This window comes from Mauremys mutica, chromosome 6 (genome assembly GCF_020497125.1).
Source record: "Mauremys mutica isolate MM-2020 ecotype Southern chromosome 6, ASM2049712v1, whole genome shotgun sequence".
Lineage (NCBI taxonomy): Eukaryota > Metazoa > Chordata > Testudines > Geoemydidae > Mauremys > Mauremys mutica.
In genome coordinates this window covers 77,169,546-77,195,797 of record NC_059077.1, presented here as the reverse complement: position 1 = coordinate 77,195,797, position 26,252 = coordinate 77,169,546, and the positions used below count along the sequence as shown (strand labels likewise).

Below are 26,252 nucleotides of genomic sequence, written 5' to 3'. Positions count from 1 at the left end.
GCATTCCCCCACTTAGCCACAGAATTGTACTGAGTGCACATGCTCAGTTGGTTATCTACTATTATAGAATATCAGGGTTGGAAGGGACCTCAGGAGGTAATATAGTCCAACCCCATGCTCAAAGCAGGAACAATCCCCAGACAGATTTTTACCCCAGTTCCCTAAATGGCCCTCTCAAGAATTGAGCTCACAACCCTGGAGTTAGCAGGCCAATGCTCACACCACTGAGCTATCCCCCCATCACTAAGTCCTTTTCAGGGTCACTGAAATTCTAGAATGAAGTTAATTCTTTTACGTGTAATTAGGAGTCTAATTAGAATCCGGTCAGACCTGACAGCCACTGCGGGCCCTGTAGATGCTAGCATGATATCTAATGCTTGTGCCCTAGTATCCAGTGAAATGGCAGAACAGCTGCTTCTTGCCAGCAGAGAACTCTCTGGTTATAATAACTTGAGTTCCATAGTGATTTGGGCTGTCTCCTCCAGGTTTCTCAATACATTACTCCCCTAATATTATCCCCCCTCCTCTCACCTAATATATGCACCCAGTCTCTCTGTGTTCTGGTCATATTCCCTGTCTCCTTCCCCAGACTCCCCCATGGGAATGAACCCTCCTTAGCTATGAAGTTTGAGCAGTGTGGAGTAGGTGAGAGGATTTACATACTGAACCTTTAGGTCTTTTAGGAAAGAAGCGGTCTCCTAATTTACTTGAATAAGCCATGATTTTAACAAAATTAAATATTACTCTATGCTAGTGTTTGGGGTGGGGGGCGGGGAAAGACGCTCCTGAGGAGAACACCAATTTTTACATAGCAAAGCTTGTAATTTATACTTCTGTCTATATTATAATTAGTCCACATTATCCAATGTGTCCTCTTTAAAAAGTTTACTTTGGGGTACTAAAGTGACATACATACCGGACAGCACTAGCCCCAGACCATGCTACTCTGTGTAGGGGTGCTGCAACAAGTTATGACAATAAGATTTAGCAGACCTGATGAGAACTAGCTTTCAAAATTTTTGAGACATTAGGGTCCTTACCTCCACAAACCAAAAACCCAAATGTTCAGGCTTTAGTTAGGTGGAAGGAATTTTACCCTATTTTTGGTTATATGAACTGTTTCCGTTGTGCAATGGTAACCCACTGCTCAGTGTGTTTATATATCCTCCTTTTAGTAACTTGTCCACAGAGGATATGAGTCTATTGCAGCTACAAGAATTACTCATTTATCTTGAGTAATAGAAATTCATGCTGTTAATGTTGCAGTTTCCAGATTCCATCTTTGCTGATGAGCCAGCATGGCGGTTATTACACAGGAATTAATCTCTTAGCAGCAATGACTCTTAAAATATTCCTGAACCTCTGGTATGATGTCAGAGCGTCTCTCGCTTGATATCATCAATGATGGCAATACTTTGTATGTAATACAACCCCATTCCGTTTTCACCTCATCACAGGGTGCTTGTAACTTAAGGCACTCCCATAGTCTATGATTCAATTTAATTATGTAAGCCATATTTTTCCACGTAGGGTGGCTCAGAGATATTCCTTTTAATTATTTTCCACCCATGCCCTTTTAAGACAACTTTTCAGTTCCATGTGTTTCTGAATCTGGTTGGTGTGGAGTTCTGATTGTTCTGAAGTCTCAGAAAGGATTTAACCTTATCACTTCTGCTCATTCCTGTCATTACCAGACCTCATGCAGAGCAATGCGTAGGCTGCTGACAGTCAGAACACAGGCACACATTAACTTGGCTTTTGATGCAGACATGAGTACCCATTTAGGAGTAGGCTATACCTCTTTCCTCAAACTCGGGGACTATTGCACTGGAGGAGGGGAGAGGGTAAAGTGTGTTCTAGCTGAGGTATCTCTCCCTCCAACATCGCCTGCATCCAGAACTGTTCCAGGGCAGACCCCCACTACTCTGGAGGCACTTGGACTGAGGTGGTGCCTCCCCCCATTGGGTCTTGGGGGAAAACTGCAGAGAGGAGCCAGCCTGAGACTCCAGCCAGTAGCAACAAGATCAGCCAAAGCAGAGACCTCTGGACAGTCAGAGAACGTTTTGCAATTTTGATTATACTTTTTGTGCCCTGTGCTGATTGGCTGTTTGCTCCAACTCTCTACCACCTCCTTCTTCACAGTCCATTCACCACATCTTCACTCTACATCTGCCCCTCTTACGCTCTAGACTCTGCCCAATCTCCCTTCCTTTCCCTTTTCTTTCCATTTAGCTTATCCCTTCCTAGGTTAAACCGAACCAGAACAAAAACCAGAACTGCCATAATGTTCGCTGCCATCACAGAGTGCACACTCCTTCCCCGACCCGGCATGTCTCTTCTCTGTTTACACTGTAAGCTCTTTAGAGCAGTGGCCATTTACTGCTCTGTGTTTGTACAGGGCCTAGCACAAGGAGGCCTTGCTCCTGTGGCCATTAGGCACTATAATTATTAACGGGATTAATAATAATTTTCCCTCATTTAAAAAATAATAAATGCAGTTGTGGTCATCATTTGTATATTTAATATTAGCAGTATTTACAATTGGATATTAGAAGTAATAGTATTAAAACCTCTTGCTGTGAATATGAAGAAAATTGGCTTCATGTGCCAGGGAGAATATATATTTTTATAACTGATACTCAGTAAGTAATTAATTGCAATACCAGTCTTTGTTAAAGAGCATATTATTTTCCACTGGTGAAATCCTGGCTCCATTGAAGTTAATGGCAAAACTCCCATTGACTTTAATGGGGCCAGGATTTCACCCCATGTCTTTACATTCTTATTTTCTGAACAAATCTGTTTTTCTTCTGTATTTTCTCAAAGTAACCTGACCATCGACAGTGATTTGAAAGCTGAAAGCAAAGTACCATATGATATTCCCCTCAAGCTGCATGACACCTGCACAAACTTTCATGAAGGGAGTGCACAATGGTAACATATGATAGAGCTCTTTCCTAATCCTTAGCCTTTAATTAAAATTCAGGCAAGATTCACAATGAGTTCATGGTACCGAAATCCCTAATGGGATTTATGGAATTTGTTCATATTTCAAATATTAGTCATTCCTGAATGAGTCTGTTGTGTGACAAGGTCACTGTCTTCTCTTATCAATCATCAATGAGATATATAATTTCTGTACATTTTAAAGAAAATGCAACAGTCATTGGTTTGAAAGGAAAGAACCTTGGCCCTCCATTGTGGAGCTGATACTATAGCACTTCCTTTAGATAATGTAGGTACTGTAGCAAAAAATGTTGCTCTGTGTATTTTGAATATTGAAGAGGAGACGGGGAAAGCACAAAAGCCTTAATATTTCAGTATAGTTATTCACTTGAGACTATCTAAGTGGATGGAAATCCTCTAACCTCACAGACTTTTTTCTTAATAATTTAGACCCTGATTCTGCAAAGACTTAGGCACACATTTAACTTTATGCACTGTGAATACACACAGTGAAGTGAATGGGGCTAATCATAATGTAAACCATATGGGCCTGATCCTTGGTGCGAAGGAAATGTAAAGTCATTGTGAGTGGGCAGCTGAGAATACCTCTGTTGTGGGGGAATCCTGGGCTGGCATAATCAGCTGGCACCCTCTTTCAGCAGCGCAGCCTAAGGGATGTGCCACAGTGTGTATGGACAAATTACTGTTGCTTTCTGTTGATCTGGAATGACTCCTAGAGGGTTGTTGTAAATCAACATAAATTTGAACAGTCCTGAAGCAGCTCTGAGTTACATTGAGTGCTACAAGGATAAGGGAAATGGAAGGGTGGCTTTGAGCCACATTTCCTCCACTCTTCAGTCCTGTACTCATCACAGCTCAGCCATACCTGAGAATCTGTGTCTCTGCTTTTACTTGTTAAATGTAAGGTACAATGAAGATCAGTAGTAATCTAAAATAATCTCAAAATGAAATGTGCCATGGCTTAATTTCTAGAAAAATCAAAATAATACAGGGTATATATTATGGGGAAAATATCCCAATTGACCATTGCTGTATGAAAAAGGAAACATTCTATCATGGAAGAATATGCTAGTTGCATAAAGTTATATATCTGGCTGTGATAGATCATATAAATATTGAATTCTTATCCATAAATCACAAATTGTGAAGACATGGTTATGCAAATCATAACAAACAAGTGGGATTTAAAATGAGGGGGTTACACTTTCTTTACTAAATGTTGTAATTCACCAACTTGATGTGACATCTGTAATTGCATATTTGTAAATGCTTGTTTTTTCCAGTAGTTCATCAGCATAGCATGTACACGTTCCATTTCCCTATCACTTCTATTTGAAAATAAATGATAAACTAGTTTGCATTCTGTGAGAAGCATGCAGTTAAGTCACTAGTTTGTACTAAGCATTGCAAATGGAATGCTAGCTGTGTGACTGTTTCTTGCATGGCCTCGTTTGAGCTGAAATGAACCCATTGGTACCAGTGGTCTGGATTTTCCTCTGGTAAATTGTAATGAATTTGCTCAGCAACAGGAAATCCAAATTCCCAGATCTCCCAGGAGTTAATAAAATGATTAGTTTATGTATTTTTTTTATTTTTAGCTTTTCATATATTACAGTATTAATTTTACAGCTGATAAGAACATAAGAACGGCCGTAATGGGTCAGACCAAAGGCCCATCTAGTCCACTATCCTGTCTACCGACAGTGGCCAATGCCAGGTGCCCCAGAGGCAGTGAACCTAATAGGTAATGATCAAGTGATCTCTCTCCTGCCATCCATCTCCACCCTCTGACAAACAGAGGCTGGGGACACCATTCCTTACCCATCCTGGGTAATATCCATTAATGGACTTAACCTCCATGAATTTATCCAGTTCTCTTTTAAATGGTGTTATAGTCCTAGCCTTCACAACCTCCTCATGCAAGGAGTTCCACAAGTTGGCTGTGTTCATTTGATCACCTCAAAGCTCAGTTTTGGGGGGATGAGCTCCCACAGCATCTTTCTCAATAATAGCCAAAATCTTGAACTGACTTATTTATTTATCTTTACAAAAATTAGTGCTTTTTGTGGAAGGTATACTACTACATCTGCATGCAAGACCATGATTTAAATGTCAAAGATTTGCTGGTATTTTCTTTACATTGATATCTGTTGGAAAAAAAATGTATTCCCTCTGTATTATGTGGGTCAGTTAGTGGAGGCAACATTGTGTTTGCATCAGACATTCCATTTTTCCATTCTTCTTTTCCAGATTATAGAACAGGCCCCTGTTTCACTCAGGTCAACAACCAGATGTGTCAGGGCCAGCTGACTGGCATTGTTTGCACAAAGACTCTTTGTTGTGCAACCATTGGACGTGCGTGGGGCCATCCTTGTGAGATGTGTCCTGCCCAGCCTCAGCCATGTCGTCGTGGCTTCATACCTAACATCCGCAATGGAGCATGTCAAGGTAAGCCTTTTGGTTTGGCTGTGCATGGTTACTGCATCATGAATGTTGTCTAGAAAAGCACATATCCACCTAAAACCAAATTACTGGGGTTTTTTTTGCAATGTTTGTTATTTCAAAGATTTGGAGATTCCATGAATCTATGAAATAATAAACACAGAAAAAATATAATATGATTGCTGTTATTCACAAAATTCTAATAATCGTGGAAACGCCAAAGTTTTAGCTGGGATACATGCACCTAATAATGAAACTAGTGGTATGGAAAAAAATGAATACAAACCAAAAGACCATACCAAGAGAGTGAGACAGGGGCTGTGTCTCACATCCACCAGGTATGATATAATGCTAGTTACTGAACCTGAGTCTCTTGCTCTGGCCTTTGATTAAAGTAAAAATCATAGAATATCAGGTTTGGAAGGGACCTCAGGAGATCAGTTTAGTCCAACCCCCTGCTCAGAGCTGGACCAATCCCCAGACAGATTTTTGCCCCAGATCCCTAAATGGCCCCCTCATGGATTGAGCACTCAACCCTGGGTTTTGCAGGCCAATGTGCAAACCACTGAGCTGTCTCTCCCCCCGCATTGCCCATGTACTTTGAGTTATGTCTAGAAAAAGAACTGATGGCCTCTGTTACTGTTGAGCAGTTTGCTTTGTAAAGTGGTGGTTGGGGTCCTAGTTCTTTATCTTTGCTATTTATTATTTACTTACCTATTTGCACAACCTTGGGGACACACAGATCATGTAGTTGGAGCCACTTGTGGTTTGTCAATCAGTTGGGTGCAAAGGCTGAAGACTGTATTAGCGGATGTGGTACCAGGAACACTGCTTTGTGAATGGGCAGCAGCCCCCGGTGTCTTTGGTAAGGAATGGTCTAAGAACTGAGAAGACCTGTCAGACTCCTTGTCTGATGCACCATCCCCTTCTGCCTTTTCTCTAGCAATCAGTGACTGATTGTTCCACTCCCATATGACCTCATATATATGATGATGAAGGCAGACATATCAAGAAAGTTTGTCTTGCCCGCTCTCTGTCTCTTCCTTTGATTGAATTCTTAAACAAACTGCATGTAGAATGAAATGGCTACAGATAGCAGAAATTCCAAATCATTAGGAGGTTACTTCCTTTCTGTTGCATAGGTGGTGGTGGTCTCAAGATGAGATATGTAATGAATTATAGACTGTTGTTTCAGTACTTTTCCTGGGATCCCTAGCAGCCAAGTTGGCAGAAATACTCTCCAGAGCACATAACTTCTGTACATTTTCTCTAGTTTGGCCACAAGACACACATAATACAGGATCTTGTTTGCTGTCAGTGTTCTAGGACCCCAAGGCAATCTCTCTTTCTGACTGGGCAAGCATCCACAGATAGAGTGAGGTCTGGCTCATTGTCAGATCTGAAATCAACTGTTATTACAATACACGCATGGTTACAATCTGACAACCCACTCTGAGTGCTTATTGCATTGGATATAAAGTGTTTCACAACTCTGCTTGTAGTATGTGGTAATGGCACTTTGCCATGTTTAGAAAACTGGGGTTATTCCTGTGCTTGGGATTGTGAATTGGGCTTCAGATTTTGTGTCACTGAAATATGTACATCTCCAATGAAATCCTCAAACCCTACAGTCAGTATGCAGCACCTAGAAGATGATGACACAATCTGCTTTCTTTCATGGATTATTATAACCATTATATGCACTTTTACTTTTTGTAACAATAGCATAAATGGGCATAGCCTATTAAAGACATTGGGGAAGTTTCTTACTCGGGAATCTCAAAATCAGCTACATGCACTGATCTGCCTGTGAGCTTCAATATCTTTTAAGTCTTACAATTTCCCAAAGCCTTTTCAGAAAACATGGTTTGGTTACAGTGGTCTCTGTACAGACAGATCCCCAAATGTAACTGAGAGAATGCCTAACACAGTACGAGAGAGAATGATTATAACTAGGAGAACTCTTTTCGCTAAATACCGGTAGTCCAATATAAATACTTCAGTCAGCGCATCATTAGGGCATCCCTATAGCACTGGAGAATTCTGTATCTAAATGCTGGGATGAAAAATTCACTAAGATTCCTCTTTTCAGAGTAGCAGCCATGTTAGTCTGTATCCGCAAAAAGAACAGGAGTACTTGTGGCACCTTGTACCACATGTATCATGCTGAAATAAATTTGTTAGTCTCTAAGGTGCCACAAGTACTCCTGTTCTTTTTAAGATTCCTCTATGACCTAAAGGAAAGTATATAAATGATGGGGAATTTTTAGACTAAATTCTGCATTCACAGAGATTCAGAAAAGCCCCATCTGGTGATATTTGGGGATATTATAGCTAATATTAGAATAATGGGCTCAGGAAATGTATCCTGTAATACTGCAGAACTGGCCATGTAACTTGTTTGTATATGCTAAATGTAAACACACACATCTAGGACAAAGAATGTAGGCCATATTTATAGGATGGGGAAATCTCTTCTGGGAAACAGTGGCTCTGAAAAATATTTGAGGGTCCTTGTGGATGATCAGCTGACTATGAGCTTTCAGTTTGATGCTATAGCCAAAAGGACTCATGTGATTCTTGGATGCATAAACTGGGAAATTTCAAGTAGGTGTAGAGAGGTTATTTTATTTCTGTATTTGGCATTAGTGCAAGTGCTGCTGGAATACTGTGTCCAGTTCTGGTGTCCACAATTTCAAGAAGGATGTTGCTAAATTTGGAGAGGGTTCAAGAGCAAATAGAATGATTAAAGGATTAGGAAACTTGCCTTCTAGTGATAGACTCAAGGAGCTCATCTATTTAGCTTAGTAAAGAGAAGGATAAGGGGTAGGGTGACCATATTTCCCTATGCTAAATACAGGACACCTGGATACAGGACACCTGGTAAAATTACTTGTATTCAAGTGAGTTCAATGGCAATCAACCAGAATATGCAATAGAACAATTCAAATTAACATCAAGTTGATTGAGCCCCTGTTAAAAAAAAATACTGCATAGTTGGGGTTTTTTTTGTTTACCTTCTTATCTTTAAGGCTTTACGGTTCACACGGGGAGGGGTGACACACACTCCTACCCTCCCCCCCCCACACACACTCACAGGGAGAGGTGACACACACCCACACCCTCCCTTATACCTCTCTTACACGGGGGTGACCGACCAACCTGACCCTCCCTGCCTGGTGCTCTCCACCCTCCATGCCTGGCTGGGCCTCCTGGATGGACCCACCTCTCCTGGTACCCGGTGCCACATCTTCTCAAGGCAACATGTGGGGGGATACACAGGGTTATATGCCCCCTCCCCACCCAGATTTCTGCCAGGCTTCACACCAAAATGTGGCCAGCAGCAGCCTTTTGGCACTGTGCAGGAGGGAAGGGATGGGAGCTGCTTCCAGCTGCAGGGGAGGAGGAGGAGGTGAGGAAGGGATGACCTGGCCCATGTCTTCGTAGAGCTCATCTCTTTTCCCCCCGCCATGTGGCTGGAAGCAGATTGTCCCTTCCTGCCCGCGCAGTGTTGAAAGGCAGCTAACATCTCCAGGCTGCTGATGGCCAGGGACATAAGCCAGCTGCCTCTGGCTACAGCATGGGCAGGAAGGGGTTAAGCCCTAAGGATGCATTGTGCACCAGGACCCAAGGAACCTGATTGCAGGGGCTTCATGGAACCTGGCCAGAGAGGTGGCTCCAGCCCAGCCCAAATGTCTATACTGCAATTAAAGAGCCCCTTAGCCCAAGTCAGCTGGCACAGGCCTGCTGTGGGTTTTTAATTGCAGTCTAGACTTACCCTTATTGATAATGTGGGGTGAGACAGCTTCCCATCCCAGCCAGGAAAGGGGGTTAAAGAGCTCCTCTGGGCACAGTCAGCCTCAGCCCGGCACATCTAAGAGGCCTGTCCAGCCTGGAGTGGGTGGATCCTTAAAAGTGAGGATTCAAACCCAATACCAGGTGGCATTCAGAGGGAAGCTCTCTAGCTCCACAAAACAGGAGTTGCTTACTTGGAAAGCTGCTTAAAGAGCCTCTGCTGCTTGCCCCTGCCTGGAGCCTTTGAAGAGGCAGAGGGATCATCTTTATTTTGTTTTCCTTTTTAAAGCTCGGGGTACTCACCTGTGGTCCCTCAGTCACACAAGGGGTTAGTAACCCATACCCCTGCACAGAGTCTGTTTTCTTTTGCCTTGCAGGGAACAGCCAGGTGAGCCCGGACTGCTTTGTAGGCTGCAAGATTATTTTGTTTACCTTTTTCATTTGAACTCCTATTGCATCCAGGAGGGTTGCTTTCTCAAGCTTTACAGCTGGAGGCCCACACCCCACACTGCAAGCCAACTCAAATGTCTACATCCAGCGAAGGACTTCTGGGATGAGAGGTGCTTACCCTCACCCCTAGGCAGCACCCTACAGCAGTGGTTCTCAAACTTTTGTACTGGTGACCCCTTTCCCACAGCAAACCTCTAGGTGCGACCCCTTATAAATTAAATCACCACTTTTTCATATTTTTTAATATATTTAATATAATAAATTCTGGAGGCAAAGTGGGGTTTGGGGTGGAGGCTGACAGCTCGCAGGGCCATTCATTTAACTCCTTTATGCCTGTAAATAGGGATAAAAGCCTAGCTGGCTGGCTAGAGAGACAAGGTGGATGAGGTAATATATTTTATTGGACCAACTTCTGTTGGTGAAAGTGACAGGTTTTTGAGCTACACAGAGCTCTTTTTCAGGTCTAGGAGAGATACTCAGCTGGATGGCTGGCATTTTTTGTGGATTAGTCAGTTATGTTTGCAGAGCAAGTAGAATGCTATAGATTTATTTATTCATTCATTAACGATACCATGGCAACCTAAAGAGGAATTTAAAAATAACCCAAATCTTTAAATCTCCCCATAGTAGTTCTTTTTGCTTCAGCAATAGGCTTTATGACTGATTTTTAATTCAGGAGAAGATAGAAATGACACCTGTCATGTTCCCAAGAGATCAGACAGTCCATCATCTCAAAGTATTCAGACGAGACAATCTTAGTTGAAAATACTTTCTTGCCATTACTACATGGCTGTGCAGCAAGGTAGTGGCAGGAATCCCATGCTGGAAAATTTCTCAGATCCTCCCAACATTCCTTAATAGTCCATTTTTTAGCTACTCCCTTTCCTCTTCAGACAGTGATTCTTAGCACCAGAGAAAGGAAATAGGGAGCTCCTACATCTTTGCCCCACTACTGAGTGGCTAATCCAATCTCAAGGGTTTTCCCAAACATCTTCCCACCTACTGCCCATTGTTCTTATGAAAATGGGACAGAGCTGCAGGAGATGATATGCTGAGAAATGATATAGTAAGAATACATCCAGTCAGAGATGGCAGAATACATAAAAACTTCAAATTCATGATGGAAAAACAACCGATATTATTTTCCTGATAGGTCAGTTCTGAAGATCTACTGTGTGTGTTAAAGTGACTCTCTTAAAACAGATGTCCCCTTACCTGGGACTCCATCCGGCTCCCATTGAAGTCAATGCCATAACTCTCAGGATCAGACCCCTAGTAACTGATAATACCTTTAAATTATTAAAACAAGAAAAAAAACTAATGTGATTTTTCACCATTTCTGCTGATTATTACTTTTGCATTATTTTACTCATCTAGGGCACACAGAAAAGGCTAGTCCTTTCAACTGTATTCTAGGCCATTTAGCTTTCTGGTTCTCATGCACCGAGTTAATAAAAAAATAAACAAATCTATTTTCATTTAAATTAAAATATAACATTCAGGAGAATGTTTCTGTTTAGTAAAACTTTTTTGTCTTAAAAAAAACAAACAACCAAACCAAGCTTCCCCTAAATTTAGGGTCTAAACTATCTGACAGAATTTCTCTAAGTATATTTGACAGAGCCTCCATTTCCCTAAGCTTTTTTTTATCTTTAAGGTTCTCTGAGAAACTGTCCACTCATCAGAGAGAGGCCGAAGTTGGCTAGGTTTTCAAAGGTGCATGTGTAAAGTTAGCAATGCAAATCCTGCAGTCGGTTACCACTTACTCAGAAAACTGTCTGGAAAAAGCAAAGAACCTTTTTTCACTTGCCAGATATTTTCAGACCCATGAACACATGGAAACATTCTACCCAATCTTTAGCATATTGAATCTCTTGGTATATACAACCGTGCCTAAAGGATAATTCATTTAATTTTGTGTTTATGGCACTAAGAATGCTTTTTATTCATTTGGCCCTCAGAAGCATGAACAGTTTGGGAATGAATAATGTTGAAATTGAGGTATAGTTAAACCTGGCTGACAAGGTAGAACAAAAACACCCAAACCACCTGTCTATTTAATCCCCTGTCTATTTGATCACAAAATCGTAGTGTATGCAGACAAATGATTCCTGTGGCTGAAAATGGTATTCAGAAAGTAATTCACTGAAGAAGCCATTTTAAGAATATATTGTATTAACTTTGCTCTCTAGTCTTTCCAAATTCCAAAAGGCTAATAGCATAATTCTAAAAACCCTTATTTGGATGAGCAAGGGGAGGGGGTTGTGTAATGTGAGACACAAGTAGTAGTTTCATTGACTTGAGCTACTCCCAGAAAAAGGAACTACTTACAGGATTAGCCCTCTAGGTTGTATTTCTTTTAACTAACAATGGTGCTTAATGTATTCATTCACTTTATATTAAAAATGATTTTAAACAATTCCCTTACAGTGAAAATATAACACCTATCCCCACGCACATGTTTGGATTAACATCTTTCCTAGAAGTTGTTGAACATGTAAGCCAGCTCATGTGATTGAGGCTTTGCAGGATCAGTACCTCACTTAGCAAGACTGTATTCATATTTCTTCATTGAACGTGTTTCCTTCTTTGTAGAGCAGTGGGCTGTGTAAAATCACCATCCCCGAGGTGGTCTGTCTTTCCTCCCCTTTAAAAAATAATGGATTTTTTTCCAAACCACGTGGATTAAAGTTGTAATTAATGGAATTACTTGAATTCTAAAACTTTGTTCAAGGCCAGAGAGAAACCGTTTCTGTCTCTGGAACTTATTCATTTCCTGCTGCTACTGCAATTAATTTATAATTACTTAATATCTTTGGTTATAAGGCAGTGAAGTGTACTCTTATGAGATTCAAACAGAGATCATCTATGTGAAGGCCACCAGTAAACTCAGATATTGCTATTTTCAAATTAATCTGCTTTTTAACCACAACTTTGCTGAGGTAGCATAAGTTAAACAAGCAGCAATAACTGATGGGGTGCATTTATATTCAGCATCTTCAGTTCATTTTGAGGCAAGAGATTCAAAGGCCATATACAATAATTATGTGCTGGAGGGGGCTATTGGGTGGGTTTGGTATGAGTGGAACTTACCTTCTCGCTGGATACTGCTAAATCAGACCTGCCAGGTCTGACTTCCCTGGCCTCACGATTAGAAGGGACAATTTTGAATTCCAAATACAGTAACTCCTCGCTTAACATTGTAGTTATGTTCCTGAAAAATGCGACTTTAAGCAAAATGATATTAAGCGAATCCAGTTTCCCCATAAGAATTCATATAAATGGGGGTGGGGGGTTGGGTTCCATGGATTTTTTTTCACCAGACAACACACACACACACACACACACACTCTATAAGTTGTAAACACTTTAATACTGTACACAGCAATGATGATTGTGAAGTGTGGTTGAGGTGGTGAAGTTAGAGGGTGGAAGAGCGTGGGATATTTCCCAGGGAATGCCTTACTGCTAAATGATGAGCTAGCACTTGGCTGAGCCCTCAAGGGTTAACACGTTGTCAATGTAGCCTCACACTCTGCAAGGTAGCACGAATGGAGGGAGGGGAGACAGCATGGTACACACCCTGTGTGAGAGAGAGAGAGATGCGCATTGCCCCTTTAAGTACGCTGACACCACATTCTAAGTACATTGTCTTTAAAAAGATCAGGAAGTTGAGACAGCAGTTGCAGCCAGCTCTTTCCTCCTGAGCCCTATTATGTATCCCCCCCTTCTTCTGTATATGGAGAACGGGGTAAGCGGAGGGGAAGGAGTAGGGGGGAGGGGGATACCCTGACATTAGTCCCCCTCTTCTCCCTTCCCCTGCACAGCAAGAAGGAGGCTCTCAGGAGCAGCTCCAAGGCAGAGGGCAGGAGCAGCACGTGGTAGTGAGGGGAGGGACAGCTGAACTGCCGGCAATTGATAGCCTGCTGGGCGGCTGCCGCACAGGGAACTTAGGGGAGCAGGAAGCTGATGAGGCGCTGCCAATCCACCCTGGTTTCAAGCCCCCACCAGCTAGCTGCAAAGGCCACTCTTCCTGCAAGCAGTGGACAAAGCAGGCGGCTGCCAAACGTTATAAGGAAGCATTGCGCAACTTTAAACGAGCATGTTCCCTAATTGATCAGCAACATAACAACGAAACAACATTAACCGGGACGACTTTAAGTGAGGAGTTACTTTAGATCTGATTGCACTAAGTGATGTTTTTTAGAAAAGAATGTTCCTAGGAAGGATGTGCTGGAACCCCCTACGTTTATAAGAGCTTCAGCACATGCACGATCTAAATGATGTATTTGCACACTGCTGTGTGAAATAAACTCAAGATAGTTACAGGAAAAAAGTATAAACACTTCCAGCAAATGTACTTAAAATAAGTTTGTTTGCCAAGCAGTGTTGCCTCCTTTCTTGGTAATGACAAATTGCTTTTGCTTAAATGGTAAACCAGATGACTAGATCCCCAAATCAGTCACCCTATTTATCTACAACACAGAAAACTGGGGTCTCGAGGCTGAGGTTTTTTATTTTGTTTGGTTTTTTGGCTGGGTGGGAAAGGATGAGTCTTTGTTAAAATATTGGTAGTGCATCACTGGAAAGAGTAGGGGTAGAGGCGAGTCAAAGCCCAATAATATGTATGTCAATGTGAAAGAAAGAATGAGGGAAAATTAGATGCTTTTGGAACCACTTTTTTTTCTTTTTTAAAATAGTTTTATCTTCCTAGTGCTTGATTTAAACAACACGAACCAAAAATAACAAAATAAGAATCCTCCCCCCCACAAACTGAATAGGAGGCAGGCTGACTGTGTATGGGAAACAGGGGAGTGACTGTGCACTGAGTGCTGTTAATATGCAAACTAAACCAACAAAAAAATAGTGAACAATATTTTTCCCCAAATCCTTGCAGTTATAATAATCCTAAAGGGTTCTTTTAACATTAATCGATAAAGGAAGTTTTAGATGCAAGTGTTACTTTTAAGTAGACAGTGTGCTTTTAATATTGCTGGCTACTCTGGATTCTGTATTTAAATAATTGAAGGAGTTATCTAAAACTCACCCCAATGCACATAAAGCTCTTTGGTTCCTGGAGGCCTAGTGGCCCTCACTGTTATTGCTTGTATGAAAAATTGTTCTTGATATTTTAAAAAAAATTGATAAGTAGTAGAAGCAGCTGGGCTCCACCTCTTCTTCAGATGAGGAGGCTGGTGGTAGTGTGAAGATTTATGGTGACAAAAAGGATTATCTAGAATGCCCTCATTAAAATCCTAAAACCAGTCCTTTGCATAGTGGAGTGATCAGAATTGGAGGGCAGGACAGGGCAGGCCCACCCAAAAATGCTAAAGCCAGCTGTGGGTATCTGACCTTAATCTATGACTGTAGACAAAGGAATACCCTCTAACTTTTGAACTTGAACAAGGTTGGTGCATAGTACTTTGCTGATGCAGAGTGAAGAAATTTGCACTGCTTTTACATCTGCTTTATCTGTTTGTTTGGGGTTTTTTTGAAAGAATAAAGCAGTTTGTTTTTCCAATTCCAACCTTTTTTATAATCACTAAGTGTTCTGTATGTCGGTTATGCCCACGTATGGGCTAGGAAACAGGTTTGGACTCGGTTTCCTTTTCATTGCGCTGTCAGCAAGGAGCTGGGGAGCAGCACAGTTGCCCCAACCCTGATCCAGACTGCCTTCTCTAAACCTACAAATATGGATGTCTTTTGAGCTCCCATAGAGGAGTGTCTGAGATTTTTGGAGACAAAGGTACCACATAATGGAAAGGCCTCCACACAGCTAGGATCTGTAGGTTTTGACTCCCCAGAGTTCACAGAAGTGGAGCGGAGCCTTTGGGCACTTAATCAAATTATTTATTGTGAAGGAATTAATAAACATACAACTCCAAAATTTCATAGCACTGTAGTTTAAATGAACTTTTGAAAAGAGAGCTGTGAGAGCTTTTGAGAGGCTAAATATCTGAATGTATACATCCTGCATTAGCCTGAAGCCTGCTTTCCATACTCTTTCCCCCACCCCTCTTTGGTACAAAGAGTTCCTCTATATGGCTCTGGCCTACACTGGTTAGTTCAGAGAGATCTCTGTAAGATACTCTGTATTATTTTAACTACTCATCTGATCTAGCAGTACCAAATTCAGTCATTGGGGCTGTGCTGATAGTAAGCTACAGAAATACAGGATGTTTTCATCTATATGGAAAATGTTTAACATGTGTGGGACTATTGCACTTTAAAAGTATAGCATTGTAATGGATGTTTTTGAAAAGTTCTTTGCTCATGCCTTATTGTATATACTGTAAGTAATTTATTTTTTTTAAAGCAAGGGTTTTGCCCACTTGGCCTAATTTTGCAGTGAATGAGCTCTGAATAACTAAAGTTATGGGCATGATGTTGGTTCTCGTATTTCACTGCCAGGATATATGTTTTTTGAACTATATTGTAATGAAGTTGGGAAGAAAACACAATTTAAAGTGGAAATAATGCATGTTAAAGCACAGTAGAAATCTACTATAGACGAACTGCAAAGGAAGAATGAAAATGGAGTAAAGCACAATTAACAGCTGTGGAGCTCCACACTAACAAATCTGTCAAATCTAGCTGGTCCTGTTGCATGCTTATCTAATATATCACAATTTATAGCTTAGGGGAGAGAAGAATAAAGCATGGGTAAGGGTCAGTGCCAGACAAAGTGGTCTCCAAATTCATGACGAGATGCAGAAGTTTGGTAATAAAGGTTATTTTTCAGAATTCTTTCAAAGATGGAGCTGTCCATCTGTTTATCACAACTGTAATTCAAGCAATGTCTGATTTCAAGCAAACTGTTTTCTCTTTATAGATGTTGATGAATGCCAGGCTATACCAGGGGTCTGTTCAGGAGGAAACTGCATTAATACAGTTGGCTCTTATGAATGCAAGTGTCCTGCTGGTCACAGACAGAATGAGGCAACTCAGAAATGTGAAGGTAAGTGGATAGTGTCTGAGAACATTCCTAAATGGTGATCATTGACTCAAAGTAAAGTGTCTCTTTGTGCTGTGTTTTTAGTGACTTGTACAGTGGATCATGATTGGAGCCTTTCTGGTAAAGAAAGAAAAAGGTTTCAAAGTTCTGGGTTTTACTACACAGAATTTTAGCTATGTTTGATGTAGAGAGGCACTACCGGTTGTATTTCTGCTGTGCTGAGTCATCGTCATTGGGCTCATCACATCATGCATATCTGCTTTGTTCTTCATACTTTCTACTAGACAGTTTGCCAGCTTACCTGATAAACTGAATAAAGCAGAAAATAATGCTGTTCCAAAATTTAAAAAAAATTAAGGTGAAAAGACTGAATGTACAGCATTTGGAAGCAATTGTATTATCATGGTTTATTTTTTTAAAAGTTCAAAATATTCTAGTAGCTCTTGGAGTGCTTGCTCATATCGATTCCAATTAGGTGTGCGCATGCTGTGTGCATGGCTCTTGGAAAGTTTCTCCCCTAGCAGCATCCGTTGCATCGGCTGTGGAGTACCCTGTAGTGGCTGACCTGGCACCCTCTCAGTTCCTTCTTACCGCCCGTGATGGTCGTTGGAACTGTGGCGTCTTGCTCTGCGAGTTTTCCACGTCTCCCTAGCATTCTAGATAGTTGTTGTTTGCTTTTGTTGGTAGTCCTTTGTTTTTGTTGTAGTTCATGGTAATTGGGTTGGGGGTCCACCCTGACTGTTTTCTTCGGGGCTCTCATGGCCAGGTCCCCAGGATTCAAGCCCTGCACATCCTACTCTAAGTCCATGCCAACGGGCGACCCCTCATGTCTCTTGTCTAAAGTGTCTGGGGGAGGCTCACCAGGCTGAGAAGTGCAGGATCTGCAAGGGTTTTCATCCCCAGACTAAGAAGGAGCGGGACTTTCGCCTGAAGTAGCTCCTTATGGAGGCGACCCTTCGACCCCAACCTCCTTCGGTGCGGCAGAACCCAGCACCAAGTTCTTGGGTGCGCAGTGCCCCGGCGGTGATAGTGGAAGCAGCACTACGGATGGACTCTGGCCGAGACCCGCGGCACCAAAACCGGCGACATCGACCCGGCACCGCTCCCATTCTCTGGCACCAAAGTGGCTCCGGAAGCTGGAGAAGGACAGCTCTCCTTTGCAGAGATCCACCCCCCCTGGAACCAGCCACCGTGGTGTGTCCTGGAGGGGAGTGCCCAGGAGCGAAAGTCGTGGACACAGCACCATCGACTTCGGCCCTGCTGGGGGAACGGTAGAGTCCAGTGCCGCTGGACTCCCCAACCCACAGTGTTATGGAAGTCCAACTGCCTTCCACCCCGCACATCTTTGTGGCTGCAAGGGACCTCATCGCCATGACAGCACCAGGGTCTCCTCGCTCCACACCAAGCCTCTGGTGCCTCAGCGGATGGAACTGTCTCGAGGAAAGCTGGTGTTGAGCCAACTGTTGGCACTGCCAGCTCCGATGGCTGAGCCCTGGCACCGCCCCTGACACCGCGCCCCATCGCGGCGCTGGTCATACTTGTGGCACCGCTCCGGATCGCATCGATGCTCCTGATCACGGCGCTGCTCCACCTACTGGTCGATTTTGTGGAGCAGGTCCCGGACCTAGTACCGATCATAGCACCGTTCACCATCCCAGCGCAGCACCAGGCAACGGTACCGCTCCACGTCCCGGCACTGCTCCCCAGCCTCACGGCGCTGCTCTCCTCCTCGATGCTGCTCACTGGCACAGCTCCGCTCGGCGCCACCCTGGCTTTCCCTGTCCTGATCTCATTCTTTGGGTTCGGAAACAGTGTCGCAGTTTTTGGAGCGGGACTGCCGCCAGTCAAACTGTGGCTGCCCTGATGTGGGGGCAGGACCATGGCAGGTGCAGTGACTGTTCTGGACCCCGTGGATATACCACCAGGCCCAAGGTGCACAGTGTGGAGCTTCCCAGTCGGCCACAGGTGCTGGAAGCCTCAACTAATCGGCATGCTCCTGGAGGTGTGGAGGAAATGTTGGGCCTTCTCCCCACCTCAGGACCCCCTCCGACTCTGGTTTCCAAGCCTGCACCTGCGGTCAGCGACATGGGACATCGGTCCCCCATGGAGCAGGGGAGTCAGGATGACCCTCTCCCCCACCCTTGGCCTCTTCATCCTCCTACCCTGCCGAGGCTGCAAGGGGAAGCCTGAGCTTCATGTACATACGTGACTCGGCACGCAAGGCTCTGACTCCAGCCGCTGCAAGCATGGCTCACCTTGGTCTATCACCCTGGGCGCAACAACCTGAATTCGGTGGTCACCGTCCCGGAGTGTGTCCTCACCTCCCTCCTCTGGTTGCTTGACCCTTGGGTGGTGTGCAAGGGAGTCCTCTTCCACAGCCCCCAGCCTTCCTTGTCCCTGGTCACAGACGCGGCGGCTATGGGGTGGGGAGCTCATCTGGGGAACCTTCAGACTCAGGTCCTGTGGCCGTGGGCCGAGCTCTCCCTCCATATCAACGTCAGGGAGCTGATGGCGGTACACCTTCCTTGCCAAGCCTTCCAGGCTCAACTGCGTGGTTGTTGTGTGGCGGTTCTCATGGAAAACACCGCAACCATGTTCTACATCAACAAGCAAGTTCCTCCCCTCAGGAAGCCATTCGACTGTGGGAATTCTGCATAGTCTGCTCCATTCACCTGGTTGCGTCCTTTCTTCCTGGGATCCAGAACACGCTGGCAGATTGCTTCAGCAGGTCCTTTCACTCGCATGAGTGGTATCTCCAACCGAATGTTATCCACTCCATTTTCCAAAGGTGGGGTTTTCCCCACATTGACCTGTTTGCCACCCGCAGCAACAGGAAGTGCCCAGCGTTCTGCTCCTTCTAGAGTCACAGCCCAGGCTCCCTCATGGGTGCTTTTCTGCTTCCCTGGATGGGTCGCCTACTCTACACCTTTCCTCCGTTCCCCTTCGTGCACGAGGTCCTGCTCAAGATCCGCAGAGATGGGGCAAAGGTGATTCTGCTAGCTCCAGCTTGGCCTCACCAGCATTGGTATACCACGCTGTTAGAGCTGTCGGTGGACGTTCCAGTCACGTTGCCTCTCCTTCCTGACCTGCTCACTCAGGACCATGGTCACCTCTGTCATCCTGACCTGTGGTCCCGCCACCTCATGGCTTGGGAGCTGCATGGCTGAACCCCATGGAGCTTCTATGTTTGGACCAAGTAAGGCAGGTCCTGCTGGGCAACAGGAAGCCCTCTACTAGGGCCATGTATCTGGCGAAGTGGAAATGCTTTTCGTGTTGGTGTGACCAGTGCTGCACACACCCCCTACAGGCAACAGTGCCTCTCATTTTGGAGTACCTCTTGCACCTGAAGCAGCAAAGTGTGGCGGTGTCCTCTGTGAGGGTTCACTTCGTTACCATCTTGGCCTTCCACCTGGGAGCGTCTGACCACTCTGTGTTCCCCAACCCCATGGTTGGTCGCTTTCTCAAGGGCTTGGACGTCTATGTCTTCAAATCTGGCAGCCCATCCCTGCTTGGGACTTGAACCCGGTCCTTTCTTGGCTCATGGGGGGGGGCCCCATTCGAACTGCTGGCCACGTGCTCCCTCCTGTTTCTTTCCTGGAAGACAGCTTTCCTGCTCACCATTACGTCGGCGAGACACGTCTCCGAGCTGAAGGCCCTCACCTTGGAGCCGCCTTACATGGTCTTCCACAGATATAAGGTTCAACTCAGACCGCACCTGGCCTTCTCCCCAAGGTGGTGTCGGCCTTTCACACCAGCCAGGACATTTTCCTGCAGCCTCATTCTGGTCCCCGGGAGCAGTGGCTGCATTCCCTTGATGTCCACAGAGCCCTCACTTTCTACACTGAGCGCATTAAGCCATTCAGGAAATGGACCGAGCTATTCATTGCAGTGGCGGACTGGATGAAAGGCCTCCCAGTCTCCTCTCAAAGAATATCCTCCTAGATCATGTCCTGCATCTGCACTTGCTATGAGCTGGCTGGGGTGCTGACCCAAGCTCTTAAAGCACACTCCACTAGGGCCTAGGCCTCATCAGTGGTGTTCCTGGCCAAGGTACTGATCCAGGAAATCTGCAGGGCAGCGACTTGGTCCTTGGTGCATACCTTTGCCTCGCACTACACCATCGTCCAGCACGCCAGGGACGATGCGGCTTTCAGTAAAGCGGTGCTTCAGTCAATGTTCCTTACCTAGGTGATGGGAGTTAAGACTTGGGAGTCACCTAATTGGAATCGATATGAGCAAGCACTCGAAGAAGAAAAAAAGGTTACTTAGCTTTGTAACTGTTGTTCTTTGAGATGTGTTGCTCATATCCATTCCAAACCTGCCCCCCCTTCCCCTCTGTCGGAGTAGCTGGCAAGAAGGAACTGAGGGGGCGCCAGGTCGGCTGGATCATATATTGAGCGCCATGGAGGTGCCACTCCAGGGGGCTCCACAGCCAACCTGACAGATGCTAGGGGAAAAACTTTCCGACGGCCATGCACACAGCACGCACACACCTAATTGGAATGGATCTGAGCAACACATCTCGAAGAACAACAGTTACAAAAGTAACGGGTTTTTTTTTAAATGGCTATCCTCAACCTAGTGATCATAATAACAACGGATTTGATGAAGCGGTTGAGAAATTACTACTACATACAGTTTCTGTTGAAGAAGGGCTTGGGTACATCCAAGCCTCAAAGGAGACTACATACTTTTAATGCAGTAGAGATTTTAATTTTTGCTTTAATTTACCAATCCAATTGAGACTCGAACATCGTTGGTATTCTACAAATAGTTTGCTTACTTGGTAAACACGTTGATTGGTTAAGGGCAAAAACTTTGTGACTTTTCAAAGCAATGTAATGGAAAACTGTTAAGTGTATATAGCTCTAGTGCTATATATAATCTTAACAGTTCTAGTAATTCATGAACTGTTCATCTGAGAGGTGTCACTGTAGATTGCACGTGTTAGTTGTACACAGTAGTGAAATATGTTTACAGTTAAAATTATTACTTTTTTTTAACCTTCTGATGCACATCAGTTTTATTTCAAGATTTGTGTGGATTTACTGTTACCATATGATTAAAAGAAACAAGAACATGGGAACTTTACTTGTTCCAGCAAACATTTTCTTAGAAAGCAAAGACAACTTTACTTTCAAGTCTGATAGGAGAGAAAGTGCAGTCTTCTGGTTTGCCGTTAGGAGGCAGTTTAAGTAAGCTACTAGATTCTTTGATACTGAGTTGAGTTCATTTAAAAACCAACAGATGTTGTTAGATGTGTATGGCCAAATGTTGAAGTAGTCTTAGCTCGGTAGTTTTGCTTGCAATCAAATACAGGGATACAGAATTCAGATTGAAATTAAAGCAACACCATCAATTTGGAAATCACATTTCCATATGAAAATTTTGTGCCTATGTTGTTATGCAAAATATCTAATGTTATTAAAAAGACAAAAACAAAACAAAAACCTACAACAAAAGTTAAAGGATTTTGTTCCCTCTGCTTTTCCAGTTTGTTTATTTTATGCATTTAACAATATTTTCTGTATAGCCAGTTTTCCTCTTTTGTTGATGGTCAGTTTCACTTCCTTTCTCAAGTATCAGAGGGGTATCCATGTTAGTCTGGATCTGTAAAAGCAGCAAAGAGTCCTGTGGCACCTTATAGACTAACAGACGTTTTGGAGCATGAGCTTTCATGGGTGAATACCCACTTCGTTGGATGCAGCTCATTCTCCAAAACGTCTGTTAGTCTATAAGGTGCCACAGGATTCTTTGCTACTTCCTTTCTCATGGTCTTCTAGCATGATGCCATTACGCTCATGCATTGCTTTGGGAGAAGCTTGTGTGCATTTTCTTCCCAAGCCCTTCAAGAAAGTGTTAACCAATAATAATCAGAATGGCTGTTGTTTCTGAATTTGGGGCTAGCAGGGCCTTTTTCCTCTCCAGGCCACAGCACCAGGGCTGAGAAGCAATGGGAGCTGTGTGTATGTATTTGAGTTTGCCCCTGTGCAAATGGCCAGGGAGTTCCAGAACCCTGGCAGGTGGACCAAGGGGGCCTCCCTTTGGACCACAGACAAGCAAGGGTCAGGGAATATTAGGAGCCTTGTAGGGTATGCCTACACTGCAGTGTAAACCCAGGTCTGTGGGACCTGGGTTTATGGATCTGGTGTTTCTAAACCTGCACTTGAATGTCCACCTGGGCTTTGTAAACTTGGGCTTACATTTGCTGAACTTGGGACTTACAGCCATGCTATTGTAACCTACACACCTATTGGGTGTGGTGTTGTGTACCATCTAGGGGCACTGAGACCACTTAGAGAGAGTTAAATGAGTCTGTTATCCAGCCTTAGCTAATAGCCAGTTCGCTTTTAGCTTATGCTATAGAGGCTCATGCACTAAGCTCCAGAGGTCCCTGGTTCAATCCCGCCTGCCGACGACTGGGGTCTGTTAGTGTAACACTATCATGTCCATACTGCATTATGCATACCTTCTGACTCAGATCTGTGGTTTGAGCTGCAAAATGACAGGGCTTGGACTGAAATTGCAGCAGGATTCCACAAGAACCAGGCTGTATCTGGGTCTGGGCCAGGAGGAGCAGCAGGATTAGCCTGACTCTAGAATACTTGGTTATCTTCACAGAAGCTGTGAAACAGCAGCTGGGCAAGGCCAGGAGCCAGGTGGTGGGTGTTTGTTTCCTGGGAACATGCAGATGTTTGGGGAGCAGGTAGAGCATGGGGTTGGAGGTTTGCAAGTCGTGCTTTCCCTTTGCTTGCCTGCAAAAATGTGGGGGAGGAAGATGGGTGAGCCCAAGAATATTTGTTACTGTGGGTCTCAACCTGCCCAAAAGTCTGTTCAAAACAACAGTATGGAAGCCAAAAAAAAAAAATCAAAAAAATCCTGACTCCGTTGAAATCAGTGACCAAACTCTCTTTGACTAATATGGGGTCAAGATTTTACCTTGGGTATTTTATTTAATGGGCACATTATTTCAACACTGACTTTTAAAAAAATAGTCATTTTTTAATAATTTCAATTCAGTGCAAATGAGAGCATTTATGTTGTGATGATCTGGAGTTAGAGAATAAAGGAAAAATTTATAGTGCCTATTTGAGCAAAGGAAGAGAACAAATCTATCAAGTTGGGTGACCAGTAAATGAGGAACACACAGTTAATGGCCACGTGTGAAAAGTCTGGTTTAAGTGACTTGCCTACCATCATGCAGGAATTCTGTGGCAGAGGCAGGGATAGACTCCAGATCTCCAGGCAGCGTACAGCTGTCTTAACCATGAGACCATCCTTGGTCTTCCTGCAGTCCCTTGCCACATCCACTACACACCTCCCAAATTCTGCAACCAAAAAGGAAAGGGTCCTACAGACAACTGCCTCCTTCATTACAAAACCCTTATGCATCCCCAGAGCAAATCCATTCTGTGCACTGGAAAAGTCAGGGGTCCTGTGGAAAAAGTAGTTTGTGATTTGTGTATCGTAGGTGACTGCATTCTAATGCACATGCACAAGGGAGGGGTGAATGAAAGTTGCCCATGCAGCTTTAATTTTGGCATTTTCTACATTTTGAGTGGTTGACTTTGAAACCTTAATGTTCTTTTAATGTAATGTTTTGTGTGCACTTTCCTTGGTGTTTTTTTTTAAACTAACAAACTGAAAAAACAGAAGTTCTGTTTTTTGTGGCAACATATTGACACCAGCATGGGTCATCAGCAGGATTGGAATCTTTAGATACATAACACAGATCTCTGCCTTGAGCTAATGGAGTAATTGATAGCAATAGTAGGTTATTATCCTCTGTATGGACAAGCACTAGAGAGGAATAACACACAAATATACATCAGAGATTTTCACAGATATTTGCTGACAGCAGAAGAATGGTGAGACTCAGAAATCTTATGTTCCATTGCAGGCTGTGAGAGGTGTGTATTTTTGTAGGCACAAACTCTTCTGCCCATTTGCCTAAGCTTGACCCCTTCTGCTCTGTCCCCTCCAGTCTGTCCCTGTCTAGTCTCTTCTCTACTCTTGGCTCCTTGCCTGCCCAGTCCTAGTCTCCACTTTTCAGGCTTCTCATCCCATTCCCAGCTTTCTAGTCTTCCTTTTTGGACTTGCTGTCCCAATCTCCTCCCAACTCCCACTCTCTCCCTCCCCACACCACATCCCAGTCATCTTGCCCAGCAAGTCCCAATTTTCCCCTTCCAGCTCTTTGTTCAGTCTGTCTCTCCCTTCCCCCACAATGGCTTCTCATTCCCTGTCTCCCTTACTGGGCTTCTCATCCAATCGCAGCTTAATTTCCCTTCTCTTGGACTCCTTGTCACAGTCTCTTTGCTCACTCAATTTCAACTCTCTCCCCTATCTCAGGTCCTTGTCAGATATGTCTCTCCTCCCCCATTCCCTCACTACTGGTTCCTAGTCCTGGTCTTCTTGTCCAGCCAGTCCCAGACTCCCCACTTCCCTCCAACATCTGATCTTAATGTTCCCTCCTCCTCCCATTTCCTTCATTGACTCTCAGCTTCCCCACCCAACCAGTCCCAGTCTGCCCTCCTCACTCCAGCTCACATTCTCGTGTCCAGCCAGTTCCAGTCTCCCCCTCCAATTCACAGTCAGTTCTTCTTTGAGTGCTTGCTCCTGTCCATTCCATGTTATGCATGTGTGTGCCGTGAGCAGCGTAGTGGGAGATTTTTCCCTCGGTGGTATCTGTCGGACCGGCTCTAGCGCCCTCTGATCTGTGTTCTTATGCACTGGTGTAAGGGGTGCTGCTGGCTATGTGCCCTCTCAGTTCCTTCTTACCGCCCATGATAGTTGCTGAAACGTCTACTCTTCCTTCAGCAAGGTGCCGATCAGTGTTTTTTTCTTCTTCTCAGTTACATAGCTTTCTGTAGTGTATATATTGTAAATAGTGTTTGTGTAAATAATTAGTACCCTCTCCCCTTATAATTAAGGTGCTTTCTGTGCCCTGGGAATGGGCATGCCCTGGTCCCTGGGCTTCAAACCTTGTGCCTCCTGTGGCAAACCTATGCCCATGAGCAACTCACACTCCAGTTGTCTGAAGTGTCTGGGAGAATCTCATGTGAAGAACTGCTGGCAAATTTGTTGGGACTTTAAACCTTGCACAAAGAAGGACAGAGTGATTAGACTTAAGGCTATCCTAATGGAAGCTGCTCTTAGACTGGCTTCATAACCAAGCTGCTCAGATTTGGCACTGAAGACTTTGGCCTCGGTGCGAAGCACTCCTCTGGCACCATGCACATCCTGGCACCATTCTCCATCTCCAGTGCCAAGGAAGAAGCATAAAAAGCAGCATACTGACAGAGTGCTCACCCAGTGCCAAAGAAAGGAAAGCAGGGGGAAGGCAGTGGAGTGTGACCTGCGTCGGGTCACTCTTCCAGCCTGGTCCATGGCAGCATAGTTGACTCCAATGAGATTGTTGAGTCTGGTGAGGAACCCCTTCCGATGCCAAGAGGTCATTGCAGCGCCAGCAGGATTGCGATGCCGTCATCCTCACAGGCCTTCACTGCAGCCAGAGACTTACCATCACTCTCAGTCCCGCCGACCCCATTAGGTCATCTCTGTTGATCTTGAGCAGGAGGGAACACGGTGCTCAGAGTTTCTTCCCAGCACTGGGCCCTCTGCTAACCTCTAGAGAGAATCAGTG

The 26,252-nt window shown here is 44.2% G+C and overlaps 1 protein-coding gene across 1 annotated transcript in view; it reads left to right on the top strand.

Annotated features, from left to right (window-relative positions):
• Positions 1–26,252, top strand: part of FBN2 (fibrillin 2) — a 250,289-nt gene that overhangs the window by 43,603 nt on the left and 180,434 nt on the right. The window contains exons 6-7 of the mRNA XM_045020453.1: positions 5,218–5,415; positions 16,487–16,612. Of these exons, the coding sequence (XP_044876388.1) occupies positions 5,218–5,415; positions 16,487–16,612 (324 nt within the window). The remainder of the gene's footprint in view (positions 1–5,217; positions 5,416–16,486; positions 16,613–26,252) is intronic.